The sequence below is a fragment of the Camelus ferus genome, chromosome 10 (genome assembly GCF_009834535.1).
Source record: "Camelus ferus isolate YT-003-E chromosome 10, BCGSAC_Cfer_1.0, whole genome shotgun sequence".
Classification (NCBI taxonomy): Eukaryota; Metazoa; Chordata; class Mammalia; order Artiodactyla; family Camelidae; genus Camelus; species Camelus ferus.
In genome coordinates this window covers 45358818-45384059 of record NC_045705.1, presented here as the reverse complement: position 1 = coordinate 45384059, position 25242 = coordinate 45358818, and the positions used below count along the sequence as shown (strand labels likewise).

Genomic DNA, 25242 nt, shown 5'->3' with positions numbered 1-25242 from the left:
ATTGATGTCTGTATCCCCACCTCACACGGAGCTACCTGTACACAAACTGGTTTACAGTCAAGGCAGCCTCCTTCCTTCGAGCGCGTCCTGAGAGCTAGATACCGTGCCAGGTGCTGTGTGTGCATGACATCATTATTCACTTCTCACTACAACCCTATGAGCTAAACACAGTTCTCCTCCCCCTCCTACACATGATATTAGGACTTGGAGAGACTGAGTCACTCACTCAAGGTCACCCAGTTGGTAAGTTGGCAGAAGCAGGCTTCAAACTCACTTTGCCTCCACAGCAGGCCCAGGCTTTATTGAGACCACTGGGTGTACAGCTTCTGATGTGAATGTTCTGTTTCCTGTATTTAATACTCTACCTGACACCATGCAGATATTCAAGATATATTCTCAAAAAAATAAATGAAAAATGGGCTAGAGTTCGATTGTGTATTAATGGCTCATCAAAGATGCCACAAAGCTCAGGCTTTGGGGCTGGGCTCCCTGAGTATGAACCAAGGCTCCCTCACTGGCTGCCTGATCTTAAGTAAGATACTTGACTTTTCCGTGCCTCAGTTTCCTCATTTGTGAAGCGGGGATAACTGTGTCTACACTTGAGAGGTTACTTATGGAGAAGAAGTTAATTTTGACCCTCACACGAAGTTTTTACATGACATGCGTGCAGAATGCTTAGACAGGGCCCGTTAAGCTCCTAAAAATGCTGTCATCATCCAGTGTGTCAGGCGTTGCTTGCTTCTCAGTTAATACAGGCCTTCTCTCCCACAGGTGAGGTCCATGGAGGCTCTGGGATGAGTCTAGTTGTGTGCTAGTAAATTGGTTCTCAGAAAAAAAATTTTTTAATAAAAAATTTTAATAGCCACAATTTGTGGCATTTGCCGACTTCCCTGGTGTAAATGCTCCTATCATGGCTGATTTCAAGCTGAGAATGAGAGCGGTCATGCTGCCAGCCTTGGAGGAGATCAGGAGTTTAACTCACACTCTCTGTGCCTCAGTTTTCTCATTTGTAAAATGGACCAGCAGTAGTACCAAACACAAGTATTACTGAGACCAGAAAACATAAAACTCTTGTAAGAGTTCCTAGTACAGAGTATGCTATGTAAATAGTAACTAATATTATTGTTAAAAGTTTTCACAACACTCAGCCTCACTGCTGCTTGTTTGGCTCTGACACTGGTCCAATCCCAGTGCCTGGCCTTTCGCCCAATGCCCTGCCAGGCAGAGTCTTGGTCTCAGTCATCTGCCTTCTAGGACTGCAACCCTGTCCACCCTTGCAGCTCTCTTTCCTCCACCTGGGACTAGAATCCTGACCAAGCCTGTGCTGGTTACACATCCACCTTGATCACAAATGACTTTGTACTTCTGATCTCTATCTGCCTCTGGTTTCAGCCCTAGACATCCCTGGTGCCAACTCTGGGCCCAGAGAGCCAGGGCCACCTGTGTCCGGCTCTGTATCCTTCATGACGATGCTGTCTGCCATCTGCTCTGCTCTTCATCGTTTGTAAAGCCACTTCTCATAGGGCTTGTATGCACTTACGGAGGGGACAGAGCTAGGTTTGTTCCTACCTGCAGCCTGGGAGGCTCCTAGCTCCTGCTGTCCCTCACTGTGGGGTCCAGTCCTCCATCAGGGCCCCCACCCTCAGCCTCTGACTGAACCCTTCTGTATTCAGGCCAGGAAGATCCTGGCACTTGAAGGTCTGGTAAAAGCATCAGGCAAACTGAGTCAGAGGCAGGGCCTGGGTGAGGCAGGGCAGAGGCTGTTTGGAAATATTAACTGGGTCTGAGGCACTTTTGCTAGGAGAGAGAATAGAGTGTGAGCCAGGAAGCTGAATGGAATAGAAAAGAAAAAAAAAAAAAAGCCAGAAGGGACCAGGAGTCAAGATTGAAGGTGGTCTGACTTCCTGAATTCAGAGTTAATAAATAAAGCTGCATACCTACTGTGTGCTATGTGCTTTCTGATAGCTTATTTCATTAAACCCTTGTGTCAAGCTGGTGAAGAAGACATCATTACCCTAGTTTGTGTAGAAATAACAGACACTTGGAGGAGCTTGGGACAGGCATGAGAGGAGGTAAGTGGTCACCTGGGTCCTGCTCTGGTAACCAATGGAGGAGATAGGCTGGAGCCTGGTCCTGGACCAAGGATGGTTGATGCTCTTACAGCCTCGTGCCAGGGGACAGCTGGACAGCTGGAAACCTGGGGCCTGGGTGGGCCATCAACAGAGGTCTGCAGTCATGGGTGGCATCCCTCAAAACAACAGACCAACAGACTGGACATTCTAAGGCCACACACCTTAAGGCAGTCACAGTCCTCTATAAAAAGGATGGACTCGGAGCCAGAGATCCCTGGTTGAAAGGCTGTGCTCTGCCACCTTCTTTCCCACGGGGTCCTGGACCAGTGTCTTAACCTCTCTGAGCCTTGGTTTCTTTCTCTGGGCCATGGAAGCCATAAAAGCTGTCGGCCGCAGCATTGTGCTAAAGAACAGAAGTGACCAAAGTACACAGAGTCCGAGGCAAGCTGGGGCTGACATCCTCCTTGTCACCACTGCTGACCTGGCTCAAAGCTTCATCTCTGGGCTCCCTCTAAGTCAACCCAGCCCGGGAGATGCTCCTGCTCTTTGTATCAGGCGGTGCCATCAGCTACAAAGCTGTTTCCCGTTTCCTCAGGCTCTACCAGGTGTTCCCGGAGCTAATGAGAACAATGCAGCAGAGAGTAGCTTGAGGATGAGCCGGGCCTCTCCCAGCAGAACTGATCCTCTCCCCTCTGGAGAGCCCTGGGCTGTTTCCAGGTCCGCAGAGTCAGACCCAGAGCCATCAGGAAGGGGAGATGCAAAGAACTGAAAACCTGACTACATAGGATTCTCCAAATCCTCCTCTGCCATGAAAATTGCCCCACCTCCCAGCCACACTCACTCCTGCTCCTCAGCCTTTCTCTCCCCTGTTCCTCCTTCAGGCCTCCCTGCTCCTCTACTCTGAACTGTGGCCTCCTTCCTTCCAAGGCCTGCCTCCACTCATGCTGCCTCCAGGAAGCCTCCCCAGGGAGTCGAGCACACTGACCTCTCTTCTGGCTGAATTCTTCTGCAAGCATTTTGATTTGTGACTGGACATCTGGCAATGGACCACACTCCACCCGGGGCTGCTCCCTGGCTCTCCTGTCCATAATCCTGGCTTCTGTGAGCTGCCCAGGCTGCGAAGGGGCAAGGCTTGAGCTTCCTTTTATATTCCGCATGACAGGGAGTCCAGTGCAGAGAAGGAGGGATGAAAGGAAGGGCAACGTATATCCAGCTCTTTCTATACATTCAAGTTTGGAAGGAAGATGGGAAGGAGTGACTAAATGGGAGGAAAAAAAGGAAGGAAGAAGTGGGGAAAAAGGAGTGAAAGGGGAGGAAAGGACAGCTATGTGAGACTCAGGACTACAGTCACAAGAGGATGGATCAGGCCATAATCCAGGCCGCCCTGGATCATGCTTTAAGGCTCTCTATAGATGACCTCTGATTATGTAACTCTGGCGCAATAGACTCCTTTGGAAAACCCTGGAAAGCCACCTCCTCCAGGCAGCCTTCCCTGATTGACTCTGATCTTTTCCCCATCCCCTTGGCTCCCTGAGCTGTACTACTTTGCACTCATCAATGCCCATTCATTTCTCATTATGCCCGGTTTTCTGGGGAAGGGCTGGAGGTCTCTGCCTCACTGGCAGTGAGTTTAACTCTACATTTATCATCTGTAGCCAGGGATTATACTGTTTTTTCACCACCTTTCTTCTAACAATTTCGTAGGGTGCTCTGGGGATATATGTTGCAGTTTGCCTCTAGGTAGTCTTAAGACAAGACCTGCTATAATCTTATATCCATTTCTTTCTTATCGGGCCCTGTGTGTTGAGCCCGTGGGCATCCACAGATGACTAAGCCCCTGTCCCTACCCTCAACTAGCCTGTAGTCTCGCAAGCAAAAATGCGCTAAATGTCAACGGTGGCTGTCTAACTCAAGTGTCCGGGAGGGCACAAAGGGAGAGTCTGCGAAGCTGCACAGAGAAGTGTCCTTGAGCATCTCAAGGACAAGGATGAGTTCACCAGACAGTGGGGAGGGCGTTCCAGGCTGAGAACACCTCAGGGGCAAAGGCTGGGAGAGGTGAAACAGCCAGGTGTGCCAGGAGAAGGGGGAATCTCAGTGTGGCTGCAGAAAGCACAGGAGAGGGGACTCTCATCACACGGCAGTGGGCTTCGGGCTTCCGATGAAGACACACTGACTTGAACTCCCACCCCGCTTCTTTTCAGTGGGATTAAGGACAGGACTGCCATTCTAGCTGGCATTTAGAGATCTATGTGTATCTGGGAGGGTTGGGGGGTGTAACAACGGATGAATCTCAAAAACTACTTATGACACAAAAGACCACATGCTATACGAGTCCATTCACATGAAGATCAAGAACAGACAGAACTCGTATGATGACAAACAGGAACGACGGTTACCTCTGAGGGTGGGCACTGGCTGGGAGAGAGGAGGAAATTTCAGGGGTGATGGAAATGTTCCACAAAGCAATCCTGCTGATGGTTATTTGACTTCATACAATTGTCAAAACTCACTGGATGGAACATTTGAGGTCTGTACATCGTGTTCGTAAAATAGACCTTAAAAATGCGTGTGAGCATTCTTGGCTGTCACAATCACTGAAAGCTGCCCCTGGGAAATATTTAGGGGAGGGGGCCAGGGATGCTGCCAAAACCAAGAACTCTCCCACCGAAAGGCCTGTTGAGAAACACTGCTGCAGCCACGGGGAGCTACAGCGGGGTTCAGAGAGCAGAGAAAATTGGCTCCATCTGGGTTTTGGGAAGATGGGATTTCGTGGTGATGGAAGTCCACAAGCTGGGGCATCCTGGGGCAGTGAAGTGACACAGGTGGACATACGACCCCATGGCCACTCCTGGCCCGGAGCTGCCCAGGCCCAGAAGGGGCTCTGGGACGTCCCTCTAAGGCATCCCAGAAGGGACTAGAAGGAAGCCAGCTAAGGGAGTCAGAGGCAGCAAATGTCAGAGAGAAAAGGAACCGTCCCACTGCTGGCCTCCCTGCCTCATGACGAGCACCAGGGATACTGACTGTGATCACCTTCCTCTGAAATGCAGTCTCAGTGAGGCGGGGCGCCCTGGGAGGCTGGCGAACAGGAAGCAGGGCTGAGAGCTGCTGCTGCTACTGAAAACCATGTTCTGAAATCGCAGGTAAAAGAACACAGCCCACTTACACTTAAATGCTCACTTGACCCCTTCCTTCAGGAAGCCTTCTCTGATCTCCAGGTGGGACAGATGCCTCTCCTGCGTCCCCACAGCCCTCGGCTCATCACCAGAGCACAATTACTACCTAGGTGTGAGTTCAGGTTCTGCCACGTACTCGCAGTGTGCTCCCGGCAAGTTACTTAAGCTCTCTGTTTCCTTATCTATAAACTGAGGATAATAAAAACCTTCTGCAATGAACTGTGGTAAAGACTAGGTGTGGGGGAGGATATAGCTTAGTGGTAGAGTGCATGCTTAGCATGCATGAGATCCTGGGTTCGATCCCCAGTACCTCCATTAAATAAATAAATAAATAAATAAATAAATAAAAATAAACCTAATTGCCTCCCCTCAAAAAACAAAACAAAAAGCAAAAATAACTTTTTTTAAATTTAAAGATTATGTGAGGTAATGCAGTAAGCACTCAGAAAAAATAATTATGATGACTGGTGTGCGTCAGTACACACCACTGCTGCCAGTTACTCTCTGGTGCCCCCAACAGACACCCACAAGCTCCTTGTGGGCAAGGTCTTCCTGGTGTGTGGATTTCCTGGCACAGTAAATACCTGTGTGCATGAATGAATTCCATCCCCCAAGATCTCTCCTGAGAGCTTTCCTCTTCCACCCACGATGCCACTAAATCACAATAATTCTTCAGAGATGGAGGGAGGATTCATTTGTATTCTGTTTCCTTGTCTTTCTTCTCTATTGCCTCCAATGCCACGCAGAACCTACACAAAATTTACTTGAAAAAATTAGTGGTTTCTTTTTGGGACCTCCACTCCTAAGACTACATTTAGTGGTCTTTTTCTGATGAGTACACAAAAATCCTTAATTAAAAGCACCCTGTGGTTCCTTAAAAAGTTAAACATAGATTTATCATTTGATCTAGCAATCCCACTTCTAGGTATATACACCAAATAACTGGAAGCAAGGACTCAAGCAGATAACCTGAATGTTCATAACAGCATTATTCACAATAGCCAAAAGGTGGAAGCAACCCAAGTGTCCATCAACGGATGAATGGATAAGTAAATGTGGTGTATACATACAATGGAATATTATTCAGCCTTAAAATGGAAGGAAATTCTGACCATGCTACAACACGGATGAACCTTGGAAACATTACGCTAAATGAAATAAGCTGGACAAAAGGACAAATAAGTGTATGATTCCACTTCTACAAGACACCTAGAGTAGGTGAAGTAGGACAGAGGTTACCAGAGAATGAGGGGAGGAGGCAACGAGGAGTTACTGTTTACTAGGTACAGAGTTTCAGTTTTGTAAGATGAAAAGAGTTCTATGGATAGATAGTGATGATGGTTGCAAAACAATGTGAATGTACTTAATGCTACTGAACTATATACTTAAAACAGTTAAAAGAGCATATTTCATGTATTGCACCATAATTTTAAAAAGGCACCCCAAACCAAATCAACAGAACGCTGGAGGGACTCCATGTGAAATCAGACATGCCTCTATTACACCCTCAGTGCTCTGTGTCTTGAGCGTCCTGGCCCATAATCCTCCACTCCATCCTCTCTTAGGCTTCCGCTCTGGTGTCCACTGTTTTCTTTCTACTCCAGGACCCAGGGCCACATCATTTGTATCCATGAAACCAATCTGCATCTGTCCATAGTCAACATGTTCTTTAACCTTGTGTTCTTCTTTACAACGCCCCTCTCCCTGGTCCTGGCATACTCCCTTTGGGGTGTTTAAATCAGATGCCTTGAGAATCTGAGATGGAAAAGCTGTGTGCTGGAAGATATTCAAGACTATGTCCACCAATTAAGAAATGGTTAAATAAAGTACAGTTAAGCCACTGAAGCTAGAAGAAGGTCACATAGAAGCACAGAAGTTTTGAGAAAATGTTAAGCGAAAAATGCTGAGTACAAAACTATATGCAGACTGACTTCAACTATTAAAAGATACAGGTCTATAGAAGAAATGGCATGGGACATATAAAATCATGGCTAATCTTACATTTGTTCTATGGTATGGTTGTGTTAATTTTACAACGTAATTTATTTTATAAAGGCTGGGCAACACCCTTAGGCAGATGATGAAATATATAATCTTTGGAGTTGACTCCAGACATCCACGTGCCGCCCACCACTGAGGTTCACTGAATCTCTCCTGAGTGGCTTCCAGAGAGCTGGAGGAGAGGGGAACATTTCTACTCTTAAGAAAGACATGTTGAAGCTTGGTATGTCTCTAGTGACTTCACCCAACCACCTCACCACGCAAAGGAAGGGCAACTGTGGGTCTGCATTTTCATAGCAGTTACCAGATCTGGCCAAGAACAGTTTATCCCCCACACTAGCCCCAAGTTAGGAATTCTCACCAGATGCCTGTTCACTTACAAACTGTGACTCCCCTGCATCTAGCTCGAGGGGGATCCCTCTCCAGCTCAACATGCTGCACCCCAGAAATGGAAATTTGAGTCAAGGTTGCTTCAAGGGGGACACAGGAAGGAGGGTGGCTTTTATTCCATGTACCGCAGCTCAGTGGGAAAAGCTTTTTTCTGTGTAAGAGTCTGGGGATTCTGGAGCTTTGCCAGACACTGGTGGCCAAGGTGCTCATCCCACATCTCACCATATGCAGAAAAGACGGAGATGATATTGAAGAATGGTTTCAGGCAAGGAAGAGCTTTTTGGTGATGACACTGTTCAAAAACTAAAAAGGTTTCTAGTTCCTCCCCGCTCTTGGGGCTGACCTGAGTTTCCAATTTCTAGAGGTGACAAGATATGCAGAACCAGACAGAATTTGGACCAGGGTGTCTACAGAGTCTAGAATTCTAAGAAGACTTAGACCATCTGTCAATATTCCCCTCAAAAGGTCCAGCCTAGTATCTGGCTCCGTCTGCTTGATGGAAGCATCCATCTCCTCTGAGACGGGACCACCTGCCTGCCTCTCATCCACCAAATCATCTGAGTGCCACAGGGAGCCACATCCCCACATTGTGACAGTGGTCACTGACCTCCAGGAATACAATAAGGTAGGCCTACAGGTATCACAGATCACAGTGCTTAGTGCTTTAGGGGTCCTAGAAACCCAAGCCCCACTTCCTCCAGATGGGGATACAGTTTGGGAGAGGGGAAGGTCCTTGCCCCACATCACTTAGTCATAAGTAAGCTTAGGACTGAACACACATACTTACACACAGACCACTGTGCTGACCCACACTGGTAAGAACGTATTTCCTGGCGTGCTGCTTAAATTTTTGCTAAAGGCTGCCATATATTTTGAAACATTCACACATACCCTGTGTTCAACTTAATGCAGACAAAAGCTTTAAATGATTAACCATCTTCTGGAGTTTTTCCATTCCCACTTGTAGATCCATTTAAACAATTAATTAGGTGCTTGAAGAATTTATACCTCTATAAATAGTTTCTCCCTCCTCACTGCCCTCTCTGCCTTTTTTGGGAACCTGTCAATTTACTAGAGAAGATGATAATTCCTTGTCCTGCAAATATGGGCCTTTGTGCTAGCGATGAGTTTCTTTAAAATCTCTATATGGAAAATGGCTGAGGGCATAAGAGTTGCACAAGGGGAAATTTGAAATGAAGCCAAAAGTTTGTATATTTGCACTGCAAAGGGGATGAGGGAAGACCAAAAATGTTACCATTTTAATTGTTTTACAGTCATTTCAGGTATGTATTACTATTTCATCTTAGTAAATAGCCATATTGAATATGCAGATGTCACTCAAATTTCATACTTGAATGATAACAGACATTCGTATCATCTGAGCTTTATCATTTTGATCATACTACAGCTTACTGTACCCTTACTATGCCATAATACCTTCATTTAGTCTAAGATATTTGCATTTGCATTTTTGTACATAAATGCTGGTTTCTGACATTCATTGATTCAACAACTATTTAGTGAGCCATTGCTGAATTTGGGGCTTCTAGGCATGAAGAACATAAGGAGAATAGGATTCATTAACATCGTGTGATTTCTTATTTCTCACACCTGTAAGCACCTACATGATCTGGGCCAGCCCCTCTCTCCTACCTTTTTCATTCCCACCCTTCCTCTTGACCTATGTAGTACAGCCACACTTGTTGTTCCCTGTAAATATTAAGCTGTTTGTACCCCAGGGCCTTTGCACTTGTGCTCTCCTCTTCCCATAATGCTCTTCTACCAGGTCTCCTCCTCACTTCACTCAGGTCTTTGTTCAAATACTACTTCCTTAAAGACAATTCTATTTAAAGGTAAAATCTCTTTCCCCTGTTCCTCCTCACCCTGCTTTATTTGTCTCCTGAGCATTGCTCGCCTCTTGAAGTGTTCTATCTTTGCTTATGTTTTCTTTTGTGTCTCCCTTGGTAGAGCTTGGGCAGAAAGTTCATCTTTTTCAGCAATGTATCCCTAGAGCCTGGAACAGCTTGGCATGTTACAGATGTTTCTATGTATTTGGGGAATGAAGGAAGGAAGGAAGGAAGGAAAGAAGGAAGGAAGCAACTGGCTCTGGCCAGTCTAGGGTGCTCCATGAGCCAGCTTTGCTGGAGTCATTATGGTTCCCTGTCAGATCCATGGCCCCCAGTCCCAAGCCTCCCTCCACCTTCCAGTGGGGCTCTGTCTGTGAATGGCACTCTCAGCTACTCAGGCTCCAAACGTGGCCATCACCTCTCATTCCTCCTTCCCTCTACTCCCACATACAACCTACTACCAATTCTGGTGACACTGTGGCCTCCTGCATCAACTCCTTTTTCCCTTCATCCTTACAACCACCCCAGTTCATCCTCTCCTTATCTCTTACCTATACCCCTTTCATTGTTTCCTACCTGGGCTCCTTGCCAGCAGGCTCTCCCCCTCCAATCTGTTCTCCACGGGGCAGCCAGAGTGAGTTTATCCTAATGGTCACGTTTTGATCATGTCTCTCCCCCACTTAAAAACAAAAGACCAATCCCCTGGCTTGGCACTCAATGCCCCCAACAACTGCCTCCACCTCCCTAGCCAGCCTTCCTTCTCACGGCCCCTCTTTTATCCTTTTTGTACTGGTTGGAATGAACCACTTTCCAATTACTACACATGCTCTACAAGCCCCCACTGCCTACTCTCTGCTTATGCTGCTTCCACTACGTGTAATAGTTTCATTTAGACCCAGCTCAAACGCCACTGAGCTTCTCCAAGAAGCCACTTCTGATCGTCCAGAAGAATAAACTCCTTCTCTCAATTCTTTCCAAGGAGTCATCTGTCTCTCTTTTAGGACCGGTCTTGGTAAAGGACAGGCAACAAAAGAGTTCAGAATCAGTAGTCAAATGACCTGAGCAGGAGACAACTCTCTGGCTCTGAGACTTACAGAACACATCCTTAGACAAACTGGACTCTGAGTCTTTACTTCCCCTTTACTTAAAATGGGAATGATAACACTACTGATATCAACAGGATTAAGTATAAGTGACAGAGTGTAAGAAAAGCTTTGACTGTACATAAATGATCAAATTCAATCACCCTTAAGTGCAAAACAACTGATAAACACAAGTGCGACTTCACCCAGGGAGGTTCATGGATGTCCTATGCTGGCCAAGCCGAAATCCAGGAATAGGTCAGTGGGGGAGTGATATCTTGCAGAAGAGGGGCTTTGAGGCTCTAAAATCGCATGTCCTTGGGCAATCTGAAGAAGGGAAGAAGTGGAGGGGTAGATCCATAAGGCTAGGGCCTTAATGGTATTAATAGCTACCGATTCGGAGCTTTTTTTTTTTTTTTTATGCCCCAGGCACTGTGCTAAGTACCCTACATAAATGATCTCATCTCATCTTATTCCCTCGCAGAGTAATGGAAGAGGAAAACCAGGCCCACAGCAGTTATATAAATAAGTGCTGCCCTCCCTCTTCCAACCCCCCCGCAACAGTTTAGAACTAAAAGATACCCTGAAAATCCCCAATCCAATGATCTTATTTTTCAGATGGAGAAATCGCTTCCCAGGGAGGATTCACTGAAACTGTCCAGTCCGTGAGGAGGACACTGGACCTGGAACCCAGACTCTTCACTCTTTGGGTGAGAGCCACGGCACTGCAACCAACCAGGGGCCACTAGTCATTATGAAGTCTATGTCAGTGGCACTTCTGGAACACAATGCCGTTTACATGGATGACAATGTGAGTAGTGGCTCCTGAAGTTATGCCACCTGGTCACCCTGGTTCTGCTCCATGCCAGGTTGCTCCTCCTACCCAAGGAGGAAGCTCTTGAGACAAGAGCCTCAGGCCCCTAGAGACTGAACCTGGCCCTCCTTGCCAACTCCCCCAGCCAACGGAGTCTTCCTCAAAGGTGACTGACTTCATCTATTCACCATCTAGCTTGCATTCCTTCAACATGCCTCTCGGGGCACCCTCTCTGCACCAGGCATCAGGTTCAGCTCTGGGGACACCCAGCTGCCCTTGAGGGAGCCACCACCCAAGCCTGGTGAGGCTGTAACTTAAGCTGCCCCAACAGCTCTGTCAGCAACACCAAGAGGCTACCCTCCACAAACGTCAAGGAGGGAGAGGTGGCGGGACATGAGAGACTCAGGGCCCTCTACACAGGGATGAAGGGAGCCTGGTTGGAATAGAAGACCTAGCCCTTAAGGAAAAGGGGAGAGGGAGGGAGAAGGCATGCAGTCAGGTCAAAGTGGGGAGGGAATGACTCCTTGACCATGAAAACACCTGGTCCAACTGAGGACACTGCTCAGTGACTCCTGGGAGAGCCAGGACTAACACCCTGGAACCTGATCTCCCGACCAGGACTGCTTCATTCTCCCAAACTAAATCTCAAACCTGGACTGCTTGCTTAAGAGAAATCTCCTTTGAGACTGAAAGAGAAAAATTAAAGGTTAACCCCCTCCTTTTTTTCTTTCTTTCTTTTTTTTTTTTTTTACAGTAAGGATCGTAGCAAATGAAAGGCACCTGCCACTCCAAATGGGGGGCAGGGCTGTAATTACAAAGAGTTTCTTGATACACTCAGGTAAAATTTTGGGTTCTGGGGCTTCAAAGAGGATAAGGTTGGAGTTGTATAGGAGAGGAAATGAGTATGAAAGCCAGGGACACTAGATTCTAATGTAGGGTTTGCCACTAACTCTCTGGTGACCTTGGTCAGCCACCTCACTGGGCCTCAGTTTCCCCATTTGTAAAATGAGGGGGTTAAATGAGTTTTCAAGGTTCACCTGGTCTTGACCCTCTAAGCCACAAGATTCTTGGTAAGGTAAGCCTCTCGGGGCTCTGACCTGAGCAATCTCCAGGTTTTGCAGGATCCTGGGCCTCATCCAGGAAAAAGGGGGATGCTGGGGGAGGGGAACGCGCTGGGCTTTTATTTTGGGGGTGGGTGGGGAACGAGTGGTTTAAGCTACACGGTCCGGGGGAGGCGAAGCGAAGGCTGGGAGCTACAGTTTACAGGCCAGGAAGCTAGCGGCGATCTCCAACCTCCCCCCGCAAGAGCTTCAGACCCTGGAGAGGTGATGCAGCCAAGAGCCGCGCACCAGCCACGGCGGCAGAGGCTCCGACCCCGACCACCATCCGGATCCCACCCCTCCCTCCCCAGAACCGCGCACGAGCTTCGTGGGGAGTGGCTGCTGCTCCCTCCCAGCTATTCAGCGCCGGTTCCCCTCCCGGGCGTGGGGGACCCTTCCCCCAGTCCGGGGGCGCCGTGAGCCCCATGGGGGCGTGGCGGGGGCGGGCGCCGGTTTCCCAGCCCTGGGGGCTGGAGGAGGTCTCAGTTGTGGGGCCTCCCTGGGAGGGACCCCGCGCCCTCCACCTTCTGGCTCCCTGCACAAAGGCGCCGACGGAGACGCCGCACTTACCAGCCAGAGCGGGCTCCGGGCGCCGGCGAGCTGGCGGGCAGGCTGGCGGGAGGATGCGCGCGCGCGAGTGTGCGTGTGTCCCTGTATATGTCTGCGCGAGTGTGTGTGTGTATGCGTGACGGGGACCGCGCCGAGCTCTGTGCGTCTGCGTGTGCGGGGGCGTCCGTCCGTCGGTCCGTCCGCTCGGCGCTCCGTCCCGCGCTCCGTGCGCGCTCCCTCGCCCAACCGCCCCACCAAATATGCTGGGGCTGCGGAGTTGCCGGCGCAGACGCGGGGTCCGCTCGGCACCCTCAGCCCCGGCTCCGCCCCGCCCCCGGGCGGGCTTGCGCCGCTCCCCGGGAATTGCGCAGGGCCCGCGGGGCTGACGGGCGTGGGGGGCGGGGAGCTCCGGCGGCGCCCAGGGCCCGAGAGGGGCCGAATCACAGACCCTTAATCCCCAATCCGGATCTCGGGCGCCCCCACCCCCCAACTTCGCTTGGAGTCCCCGCAGGCGCCGCCCCCGCGCTGAGGTTGCCTGGACAGGGAAGGCGGGGGAGCGGGAGCACCGCGTCCATTTCATTCATGATTTTCTCCTCTTGGGAGCCCCGGGCCTGGGCTGCGCCGCTACGGCAGCCGCCAGAGGGACCCCGGCGGGGCAGTGCGCGCTCAACCTGGTGCAGGACGGACAGGCAGGCATATAGAGGTAGGGGAAGCGAGACAAAGGGGTCATATCCGGGGGTGGGGGGGAGTTCCATGGAGGGGGTGCTGTGGCGCTCTGTGAATGTTGCCTTCAGGAAGCCGTTGCCACACATGCACAAGCGGAGTGGTTCCATACCGGGGAGCACACAGTGCCGGGTGCACAAGACCCGCTCCAGGAGGACTCGGAGAAGGCACTCGCCTTCCCACCTTTCCTTGCTCAGTCTCTGAGGAGCAAAACCTCCCTCCACCAGGTCTCACTCTGCTGGCGCGTGCCCCAGGGCGCGAACCTGTCTAAGCTTTCTGGTGGGCATCAGGGGTCCGTACGCGCAAGGAGCTGCCCACGCGCCCCATAGTCCAACATTCCCCAGGCTGGAACCCCACTGCCATTCCATCCTGGCGGGGTCTTTTTGAGACGTTAGGAGGCACGCAGGGCCAGGATCCTAAGCTTCGTGTTTATATGGGGAAACCCAGGCTCACCATCACAGGGTCGCCGTCCTGGTTCTAACCATCGTCCTCTTTCTCCTGGATTTCTTTAATAGCTCCTTACTGGTCTCCCTGCTGCCACCCTTGCCTCCTGCAGTTGATTCTACGCAGCAGTCAGAGCTATCCTTTTAAAACATAAGTCAAATCGCTCCTTTACTGGAAATCTTACAGTGGCTCTCCATTCATCCAAGTGAAAGCTAAAGCCCCTATCACGGCCTGCAAGGCCTCCCATGAGTTGGCTCCCTTTTATTTCTCTAACCTCACTTCCTTCCATTCCAGTCACATGGGCATTTTAATGCATCACCAACATGGCAGCCACCCTGTGGCCTCAGGACCTTTGCACTGCTATTTTCTCTGCCTAGAACTTTCCCCAGTTAGTCACATGGCTTGCTCCTTTACCTCTTAACTGTCACCGCAAAGAGGCCTTTCATGACCACCCTATTTTTTTAATACATATTTTTATTGAAGTATAGTCAGTTTACAGTGTTGTGTCAGTTTCTAGTGTACAGCATAATTCTTCAGTTGTACATGAACATAAATATATTCGTTTTCATATTCTTTTTCACCATAGATTACTACAAGATATTGAATATTGTTCCTTGTGCTATACAGTATGACTTGTTTATCTGTTTTATACATGTATGTTAATATCTGCAAATCTCGAACTCCCAATTTATTCCTTCCTACCCTCTTCCCCTGCTGGTAACCATAAGTTTGTTTTCTATGTCTGTGAGTGTGTTTCTGTTTTGTAAATAAGTTCATTTATCTTTTTTTTTTTTTTTAGATCCCACTTGTAAGTGATACCATATGGTATTGTCTGGTTTCATAATTTTCTTTTGTATTAGCTTGGGTTTTTTTTGTTGTTGTTTTTATGACTCTATTGCATGGTTTTGATTTGTGGTTACTTTGTTTTTCAAGTATGTTAACCCTTTACTGTGTCTATTTGCTTTAGACTGGTAGTCATGTATGTTCAAACACATCCTAAAAAGAATGTAGAAAAAAAAAGAAAGAAAAAGGAGAGGAAAAAAAATCTATATTTTCTTGCTCCCCTCTCCTACCTTTTATGATTTTGATGTCCTTTTTTTTTTTTTTTTTTACATCTTCATGTTTACTCTCTTGTAACTCATTGTAGTTACCACATTTCCGCTTATGGTTTTCTTGTTTTTATAGCTTCATGCTTCTTTTCTATTTAGAGTAGACCTTTCAGTATTTCTTTTAGGATAGGTTTAGTATTGCTGAATTCTTTTGGTTTTCCCTTGTCAGTGAGATTCTCTCTCCTTCTACTCTAAAGGATAGTCTTGCTGGATAGAGTATCCCAGTTTGCAGCTTTTTCTCATTCAGGACTTTGAATATATCTTGCTGTTCTGTACTTGGATATTTGTTTCCTTCTTTAGGTTTGTAAAGTTTTCAGTCGTGATTTCTTCAAATACCTTTTCAATCACCTTTTCTTTTTCCTCTCCTTCTGGGACCCCTATTATGAGTAGGTTGGCACACTTCATATTATCCCATAGCTCCCATATATTGCTTTCATTGGTTTTTACTTGCTTTTCTGTCTGTTATTCTGTCTTCTAAGTCACTTATTCATTCCTCTGCATTATCTGGTCTGCTTTTGACTCCCTTTAGCTTGGCTCTTATCTCAGCCATTGAGTTTTCTGTTTTTAATTGGCTCCTCTTTATAGTTTCTGTTTCCTTTTTATAGTATTCTCTGTCTCTATTCACAGTCTCTCTTACTTCCTTCAGTGCTTTTATCACTCCCTTTTTGAAGTCATGATCTAGTAGATTGTTGAGGCCTATCTCATTGTTAATTCCTTCAGGGGATTTCTCTTGTTCTTTTAATTGGGAGTGGTTCCTCTGCTTCTTCATTTTACTTATATTTCTCTGGCTGTATGGGTTTAGGAGTATCAGTTATCTACTGTGGTCTTGAAGGGCTGTTTTTTCTTATTTGTTTGTTTTTATTTAAAGTGGGAGTGTTCCTGTGTAGACTGTGCATCTAATAGTTTTGTTGCAAGGGCTGTTTTTAGTAGGAATGGTTGCCACATCTTTCTTCCATGTGTGTTGGCTGTTACCCCTTTGACTGGGGATGTGGTTGGTGTTGTATTTATAGCCTGCCCTGATTATTGTTATTGAGTGGGGCCTCTTTTTTTTTCTGTGGTTGTCACAGCCTTAACAGGGACCAAGTCTGCTCCCCTGTTGCTGGAATAGAGGCTTCTAGACCCATTTCTGAGCTGTGGTATGTGGTAGGCAGGGTTGGAGCGCTTCAGCTGGGAAGAGAGTCACTGAGTATACCTCTACAGGAGATGTCCACTGGGAAGTGCCCTCTGTGGTGTTGTTTGTCGCTTGTTATTCGGGCTTAGAAGGTACTCTTTGTTGACGCTGCCTTTGTCCCCACCTTAGTTGTGGGAATGTTGGCCACCCACTCTGGTGTCCCTCAGGTTCTGGGCCTCAGGAACCACCAGGGCGGATCTGCCATTATCAGGCACTAGGGCCCACTGTAGTGAGCATACAGTCACACACCCAAATCTGTGCTGTGCCGCAGGGTCAGCGCAGACCCCAGCCCCACCTCCAAGTATGGTACAGTACGCCGGCCTGCTATATATACCTGTACTCGCCCCCATTGTGCACCAGAACTCCACTCACTGCCTGTTCATCCCAGAGGCGTGGGTCCACAAAGGGTCCAGAGAGAGCAAATCCACCCTCTCTGCCTGGGGCTGTAAACAAATCTCAGTTCTGCCTGTGAAGTTGCAGGGCCGCTGGATATGGATTCAGCTTTCAGCCCAGCCTCTGCAACAGCAATGGTTATGACCAAGCCCCACCTCTCTTTTCACGAGAACATGCCAACAACAGAGCCAAGTGGAGACAGGGGCTATGACACTGCTGTGCTGCACCCCTCCACCCCACACACACCAGCAGTGGTGCTTTTTTATGAGGGTCCTAGGCTGTTCTGTTCCGCACACACCCCCAGCCAGAGCTCACACCGCCCTCCAGTCCCCTGAGGCTGCCTCTGTGCAGTGGGCCCAGCCGCCTCCCTGGGCTCCTCACCGATCTCCAGCAGCCAGTCCCGACTTGTCCCTCCTGGCTCGCGTCTAGGGCTGGGGATCGCAAGGGCCCTCCATGCCCATTTATCTTAGTTCTGTCTGCCAAGCGGCTGCCGCTCTCCCCTCAAGCCTCAGAAGCTCTACTTCTGTCCCCTCTGACTTCCTGGCTGGAGAGGGGGTGTCCCAGCGTGAGGGTGCCTTTCTTCCTTTTCTGCTCCCTCCCTGCAGGACTGGTCTTGCTCCGATTTTTTTCTTTTTTCCTCTCACTGGATTTTGTGAGAATCTTCCTGTGTTTTGAAGCAAGAGACACTCTGCCACATTTCAGTAGGTGTTCTGTGCAATTCAGTGGGTTTGTAGATGTAATTCTTGGTGTATTTGTGGGAGAGAGCGAGCTGTGAGTCTCTACTCCATCATCCTGGCACCTGCCTCTAGAAGTTCCACCCTATTTTAAATGCAGGCCAACTCCCCTCATTTTCTCCATGGTAGTCATGACCTTTATTTTGTTTTCCCTGCTCTGAAGGCTCACTGGCCCTTCACTTGAGCTCTCACCTTAGTCCTCTGGCATCCTGGTTCTCCAGCTTTACCACACTATTCTGTTCTTTAAATCCTGTGTTTTCTTGTTTCTAGACTTTGTTCATGCTGTGCTTTCAGCCTGGAATGCCATCTCCCCATGTCTCACCTAATTTTAAAGTTCCAGTTCAAATTCCTCCTTCTCCATGGAGCCTTCTATCATATTCCCAAGGATGCTCAGACCTCATTCCTTTCTGTTTACTGTAATAGCAGTTTGTTGTCTTTTCACCCAAGTGTGCCATGAAGTCCTGGGGTAGGGCTGTGTGTCTTCTCTCTCTCCAGTTACCAGCACAGAAGGCACCATCAGTACATGTTTTGGACACAGGGCAGTGAATGGGCAGCCCTGGGCTGAGCCTTGATTATCTTTTTTTTTCCCTAGGAGGGGCACAGAGCCCAGCTGGGTCTTGTTATCCATAAGTAGTTTCCTGTGGGACAAGGAGAAGGATCAAATGCCAGATAACCAGGCCATGGTGCTTGGTCTGTCTGAAAGCTTGGGTAGACATGTCAGTCAGTGCTCAAGGGCCCACTCTCCCCACCTGAAAGCGTCATCTCTGTCATTCAGCATAGAGCTGATTTTCCCCAGACGGTGTCAGTGTGACAGTATCAGCTACCATAAATGAACATTTAGTAGGTGCTGGGCACTGTCTTGTATGCTTTCAATGCACTATTTAATCTTCATGGCTGCTTTGCGAGGCAGGCATTTTGATATCACAGTTTCAGAAGAGAAACCAGAAAGAGTAAGTGACTTACTTAAGGTCCTACAGTAAATATGTGAGGGGTGTGTGTTTCCAGTTAGGATCTAGTTAATTCCAAAGCCCAAGCTCATAGCACAGAGACCCTCGTGGCTGATGAGGTGAGGGAGCCTCGGCAAGGTCACCCTGACTCAGATTCTTGCTGAAGCCAGCGTGGGAGTCACAGAGGCATGGCACTCCAGGAGGGGCGGGACCTTGCAGATTTCTGTCAGTGGTGCCTTTGATGCCCTATGGTAGAGGCTAGCGGTTACCCTTCATAAAGTCAACTTCAGAAGTCCGGAGCTGCCTCCTAAGCATTCCTGCCTGTGTGCTCTGGGTTCATAGCCCAGCCCCAGAGGTCAGGTGTGAATAACAATGCCCATCTCAAAGGGTTGTGGCAAGGAAGGAGTGAGACAGAATACCTCAAAATAGTAGGGGGTCAAAAATTTTCTTTCTCCTTTGCTTCTTGTAGGGAGTTTCTATCACATGAGGATATACCTAAACTCGTCTTCTCACTCCGTTTCTGCCCTGTACACCCTCTTAAGTGTTCCCGCTTCCCCTAGTCCATTGAGTGTTGCCCTGGGGTGCAGTTAAGGAAAGAAAGTCTAACACTGAGGGCTTTACAAATAAGCTATCCATATTGCTTCTGTGTACTCTCTCCTTTCATCTTCACAAGCACCTTAAAAGGGAGGTTCTGTTATTACCCACAAGGGAACTGAGGCACAGAGACGTCCAGGGCCTTCCCTGTGGCTCCAGTGCTCACTAATTAATGGCAGTAATGAGATTCCAACCTACATCTGACTCTTTGTACTCAGCGAGCACCCCTCTTCCCTAACCCCTTCACCATGGAAAGTGACCCCATCCATTTCCTTTCTTGTCTCTGACGGGAAAGAAGGAGAGTTCTGTGAGGCCCATGGCAATGAAGCAGTTGTGAGTTTAGGAGGATTTAGGCTTCTTGAATCATTTTGTGTGACTCATTTACCCTCTCTTGATGGAGGGAGAAAGAGGGTTTTGGGAGAGAGAAAGATGGTCTGAGTAATCAGAGAGTGTCTTGCTGGTGGTTTTTGATGGACTGTTAGAGTCAATATTTCTTGCTTTTGACCTCACTTGCGGTTCATTCTATCAGTAATGAAATGTTTTGCTTCAGTGAAAATGTTCCCCTAGCCAGATTTTTATTTATTTACTTACTTATTTATAACCCACCCCAATCCACAAAGGATTTCAGATTGCTTACCACAGGAGAAGAAACCATAAAACAATGTTAAAATCTCAATAAGGATAGAGAATCAGGACAAAGAAGAATGTAAATAAACTTTGAGAGACAAGACCAGGGCTTAATAATAACAGCTGATGTTTATTGGGTTCTTGCTGCATGCAAAGGAATTTGTGTACGTTATTTCATTTACTCCTTTAAAAAGTCCTGTGAGGTAGGTGCAATTATTTTCTTTGTTTTGGGGTATAGGGAGCTGAGGCTCAGCTTAAATACAATGCCCAAGGTCACATAGCTAGTAAGTGGTAGAGCCAGTCTTTAACTCTAGTTTGATTTTGGAACTGAGGCCCTCAAGCACTGTCCTGTCCCACCTGTCCAAGGGACAAAAGACCACAGGGGCCTCTAGAGTACTGCGCTTGAGCCTCAGGTTCAGTTTTTATTTTCTTGGATATCAAAATGGAAGGGAACCACATAAACAAAAGAAAGGACAAAAATCACATGATCACCTCAATAGATTCAGAAAAAGTATCTGTAAAATTCAACATCCACTTATGATAAAAACTCTTACTGAAGTGGGTTTAGAGGAAATGTATCTCAACATACTAAAAGCTGTTTATGACAAACGCACAGCCAGCTTAACACTCACTGGTGAAAAGCTGAAAGCCTTCCTGCTAAAATCTGGAACAAGACAAGGATGCCCACTCTCACCACTTCTATTCAACATAGTGTTGGAAGTCCTAGCCATAGCAATCAGACAAGAAAAAGGGATCCAAGTTGGAAGAGAAGAGGTAAAACTGTCACTACATGTGGATGATGTGATACTATATATAGGAAACCCTAAAGGCTTCACACAGAAACTACTAGAGCTGATAATTTGGCAAGGTAGCAGGATACAAGATTAACATATAGAAATCAGTTGCATTTCTTTACACTAACAATGAAGTATCAGAAAAGGAAAGTAAAGAAACAATCTCTTTTAAAATTGTATCCAAAAAAATAAAAATACTTAAAAATAAATCTGACCAAGGAGGTGAAAGATTTATACACAGAGAACTACAAAACACTGATTAAGGAAATTGAAGATGACTTAAAGAAATGGAAAGATATCCCATGTTCTTGGATTGGAAGAATTATTATTTTTAAAATGGCCATACTACCCAAAGCAATCTACAGATTTAATGCAATCTCTGTCAAATTACCCAGGACATTTTTTGCAGAACTAGAACAAATAATCCTAAGGTTTATATGGAATCACAAAAGATCCAGAATTGCCAAAGCAATACTGAAGAAAAAGAATGAAGATGGAAGTATTACCCTCCCAGACTTCAGACAATACTACAGAGCTGCAATCAAAACAGCATGATTTTGGCACAAAAACATGCCAAAAACATATGGATCAATGGAACAGAATATAGAGCCCAGAAATAAACCCACAGATTTACAGTCAATTAATCTTTGACAAAGGAAGCAAGAATATACAATGGAGAAAAGACAGTCTCTTCAACAAGTGGTCTTGGGAAAACTGGACAGCTGCATGTAAATCAGTGAAATTAGAACACTCCCTCACACCATACACAAAAATAAACTCAAAATGGCTTAAAGACTTAAACATAAAACAAGGCACTATAAACGTCTTAGAAGAAAACACAGGCAAAACATTTTCTGACATAAGTCTCAGCAATGTTCTCCTAGGGCAATCTACCCAAGCAATAGAAATAAAAGCAAAAATCAATAAGTGGGGCCTAATTACCTTTATAAGCTTTTGTACAGCAAAGGAAACCATAAGCAAAACAAAAAGACAATCTATGGAATGGGAGAAAATATTTGCAAATGATGTGACTGACAAGGGCTTAATTTCCAGAATATATAAACAGCTCATACAACTTAATAATAAAAAAACAAACAACCCAATCAAAAAATGTGCAGAAAACCTAAATAAGCAATTATCCAGTGAAGACATACAAATGGCCAATAGGTACATAAAAAAATGCTCAATACTGCTAATTATCAGAGAAATGCAAATCAAAACTACAATAAGGTATCACCTTACGCCGATCAGAATGGCCATCATTCAAAAGTCCATGAACAATAAATGCTGGAGAGGGTGTGGAGGAAAGGGAACCCTCCTATATTGCTGATGGGAATGTAGTTTGGTGCAGCCATTATGGAAAACAGTATGAAGATTCCTCAAAAAACTAAAAACAGACTTACATTATGATCCAGCAATCCCACTCCTGGGCATATATCTGGAGGGAGCTCTAATTCAAAAAGATAAACCCCAGTGTTCATAGCAGCAGTATCTATAATAGCCAAGACATGGAAGTAACCTAAATATCCATTGACAGATGACTGGATAAGGAAGTTGTGGTATATTTATATGATGGAATACTACTCAGCCATAAAAAGAATAAAATAATGCCACTTGCAGCGACCTGGATGGACCTGGAGATCATCATTCTAAGTGAAGTAAGACAGAGAAAGAAAGAAAAATACCATAAGATATCACTCATAAGTAGAATCTTAAAAAAAAAAAGTCACAAATGAACTTCTTTTATCAAAACAGAAACAAACTCAGACATAGGAAAAACTTATGTTTACTAGGGGAAAGGGGGTGGGAAGGGATAAATTGGGAGTTCAAGATTTGCAGATACTAACTACTATATATAAAATAGATAGACAAGATTCTTCTTGTCTTGTATAGCACAGCAAACTATATTCAATATCTTGTAGTAACTTATAATGAAAAAGAATATGAAAACAAATATATGTATGTATATGTATGATTGAAACATTATGGTGTACATGAGAAATTGATACAGCATTGTAAACTGATTATACTTCAGTAAAAAATTAAATTAAAAAGTAAAAGTCAGTTTATGTATTGATTAGTAATTAGCTATTAGATTGGTTTTGCATGGCCTCCTACCTCACCATCTTGGCTGCCAGCAAGACCATGGTGAGGGTGTGTGCCTGTGTGCATGTAAAAATCCCCTCCAAAAAAGAAGGAAGGCTCATAGCGAAAAAAAATGTGACAATGAATATACATGTGTTCATGTAGAACTGAAAAATTGTGCTCTACACAATTTGACACATTGTAAAATGACTATAACTCAATAAAAAATGTTAAAAAAATAAATAAATAAAAATGATAAAAAGTAGGAAGGGAAACAGCAAGTTACTTGGAACTAATGCTCTCATATCCTTCAAGTCTTCGTCACTTTCTCAGTGAGGCCCACCCTGACCACAATCTTTAATTGATACTGGAGCCTGCCTCTTCCTGCCCCCTTCGGTAGTCCTGGTCTCTCTTTGTCTTTGCTTTTATGGTCACACGTTTTACCTTCCAACATATCGGATAATTTATAAATTATGTTATATATTTTAAATATTATATTACACACCACATACTTTATATAACACATTGAGATTCTATAATATATTCTGTATTAATACATTTATTTATGAACTACAAGTTGGATACTTTATTTAATATGTTCACTGTCTGTCTTCTTCCACTAGAATACAACATCCTCATGGGCAGGCGTCCTTGTCTGGTTCAATCACTGATGGATCCTGAGGGTCGCGGAAAATGCCTGGTATATAGCAGGTACTCGATACATTTTTGTTGAACACTTGAATGACAATTTTAGAGAGGAAGGACAGACGATATATGTAAAGTGGCAAAGCAGGTCATTTTTCTTTTTTTTTTTTTTTGCTATCTCATATTTTCTTTCCCTTCCCTCCTGCTTTCTTTTCTCCTTTTCTTTCTTTTTCTGTACTCTTTTCCATGATGAAATTGAGGCAGTTCTAGCACTTAGCTCTCAGAGCAAGTCTGATTCTGACGGTAGACCCTTAGGGTCCCAGTGACCTCAGTGTCATTGTTATAGCAAATGCAGAAATGGGATTCATGAGGCTGACCTGGGTGGGGTCTCTTAGTGAAAGCTGGACACTCTCTCCACACCTAAATCAGCAAAGGTAATCCTTTTAGGGGTCTAGGAAAAGTGTCCGAGTACCATTCCCAAGGATTTGGGTTTCAGAGCAGATGGCTATGGGGATGGAGATGGGAAAAGGAAAAACAGAACTTTTGTGTGAAACAATTGATTTAAAGGGAGGATATCCTTGTGTTCCTAAGAGCTCACCTCCAGAGTCATATTTCTTGGCTACAAGCCCAAAGAGTGAAAAGCCAAGGACATTAGCGAGGTTTATCAGAGGAGAGCTGGAGCTGAGACCAATTGCTGGGGTGTGTTCGGGTGAGGGTGTGATGTGAGCTTGCTTAGGAGCTGGCCACAGATCCAGATCAAACCTTTAGGAGCCATATACACCAGCCCATCAGCTCAAGGTGAAGGCCAAGGGCACCTGGCTGCCAATCCCAGGAAGAAACATCAGAAACACTTGTCTCAGGAAGGGTGGGAGTCAGAATTTATGTCTCCCGTGGCCACTGCTCTGGGCTCCTGTAAAGCAGACTTACTGAGCACCTACTCAGAGTTAGCCACTGTTCTAGAAGCTGGGTACATGCTAGACAACAAGACGGTTTCTCTGCTCTCTTGGGATTTAAATTCTGGTGGGATACACTGCCAATGAACTGGGTTAAAACAATGAATAAAAGGATAATTTCAGACAGTAGTAAGCACAATCAAGGAAAAGAAGAGAGTGGGGTGGTGGGGAGTGTAGGTGGAGAGGAGACACTTTTGTTGGGGAGTGCTCAGGGAAGGCCTCTCAGAGGAGATAACATTTGAACCAGCACTTGAGTTATAAGAGGAACCAGCTGAGCAGAGAAGGGGACGAGCTTCCCCAGGCAGAACTCTCTCTTCTGGGCAGGGCTGAAAGGCCACCGTGAGAGATGAGGTGGGAGAGGCTGGCCAGAGTCGGGCTGCTGGGGGTCTTGAAGCCTGTGGGAGGAGTCTGGGTTTTATTCTCAAGTGCTGGGAAGCTACAGGAGGTTTCTCAGCGGGGAGAGTGATGAGCCCTGGACTTGAACTGAGCGTGTCTGAGACTGGTAGCTGCAGCACAGAAGCATCGAGAACCCCAGCCCTTCTCTCTCAGAGGGCCCTCAGAGGCTGTGTAGCCCCGTGCTCTCCACACTGGCTGTGTCTCAGAATCATTTGGGGGAAATGTTAAAAAAATATGGATTCTCAGGCTCCCCCCAGAGGAAAAATCTGGCTCAGTGGGATGGAGGTGAGGCTCAGTCTTAAGGAAATTTCCCCGAATGATTCTGCTAATTGGCCAGGGTTGGGCACAACCAGCCGGGTCAAGGGCCCCCTTCAGGAGGAGTAATTCTGAGGTTCAGGGAGGAGAAATGCCTTGCCTGAGGTCACACAGTGAGTTAATTGCTGACCGGTTTCCTGACCCCGGAGCAGTGCACGGCCAGGGGTCTCTGGCAGCAAGTCACAGAAGTGACCATTGGCTAACCTAAGCAAAGGGGAATTTATTGGAAGGCCATGGGGAAGCTCTTGGAAGGGAAGACTGAAGAAACATGCTTGGAAAGGTGG

General features: G+C 46.5%; 2 protein-coding genes across 11 annotated transcripts in view; one reads left to right on the top strand and one right to left on the bottom strand.

Annotated features, from left to right (window-relative positions):
- PTPN5 (protein tyrosine phosphatase non-receptor type 5) overlaps positions 1–14381 on the bottom strand; it is a 59999-nt gene extending 45618 nt beyond the window's left edge. For 3 of the 6 annotated variants that reach the window (XM_032488880.1, XM_032488883.1, XM_014568051.2), the window contains exon 1: positions 14205–14381. The gene's annotated coding sequence lies outside the window, so the exon portion shown is untranslated. Of the gene's footprint in view, positions 1–13049; positions 13176–14204 lie in introns of those variants that run through there. The other 3 variants (XM_032488884.1, XM_032488882.1, XM_032488879.1) reach the window with 1 other exon arrangement.
- Positions 13202–25242, top strand: part of LOC116666421 — an 87382-nt gene continuing 75341 nt past the window's right edge. For all 5 annotated transcript variants that reach the window (XR_004323264.1, XR_004323263.1, XR_004323265.1 and 2 more), the window contains exons 1-2: positions 13202–13731; positions 23273–23360. Coding sequence is in view for 2 of the 5 variants with exons in the window: in XM_032488886.1 (XP_032344777.1) it covers positions 13611–13731; positions 23273–23360 (209 nt within the window). In the remaining 3 variants the exon portion in view is untranslated. The remainder of the gene's footprint in view (positions 13732–23272; positions 23361–25242) is intronic.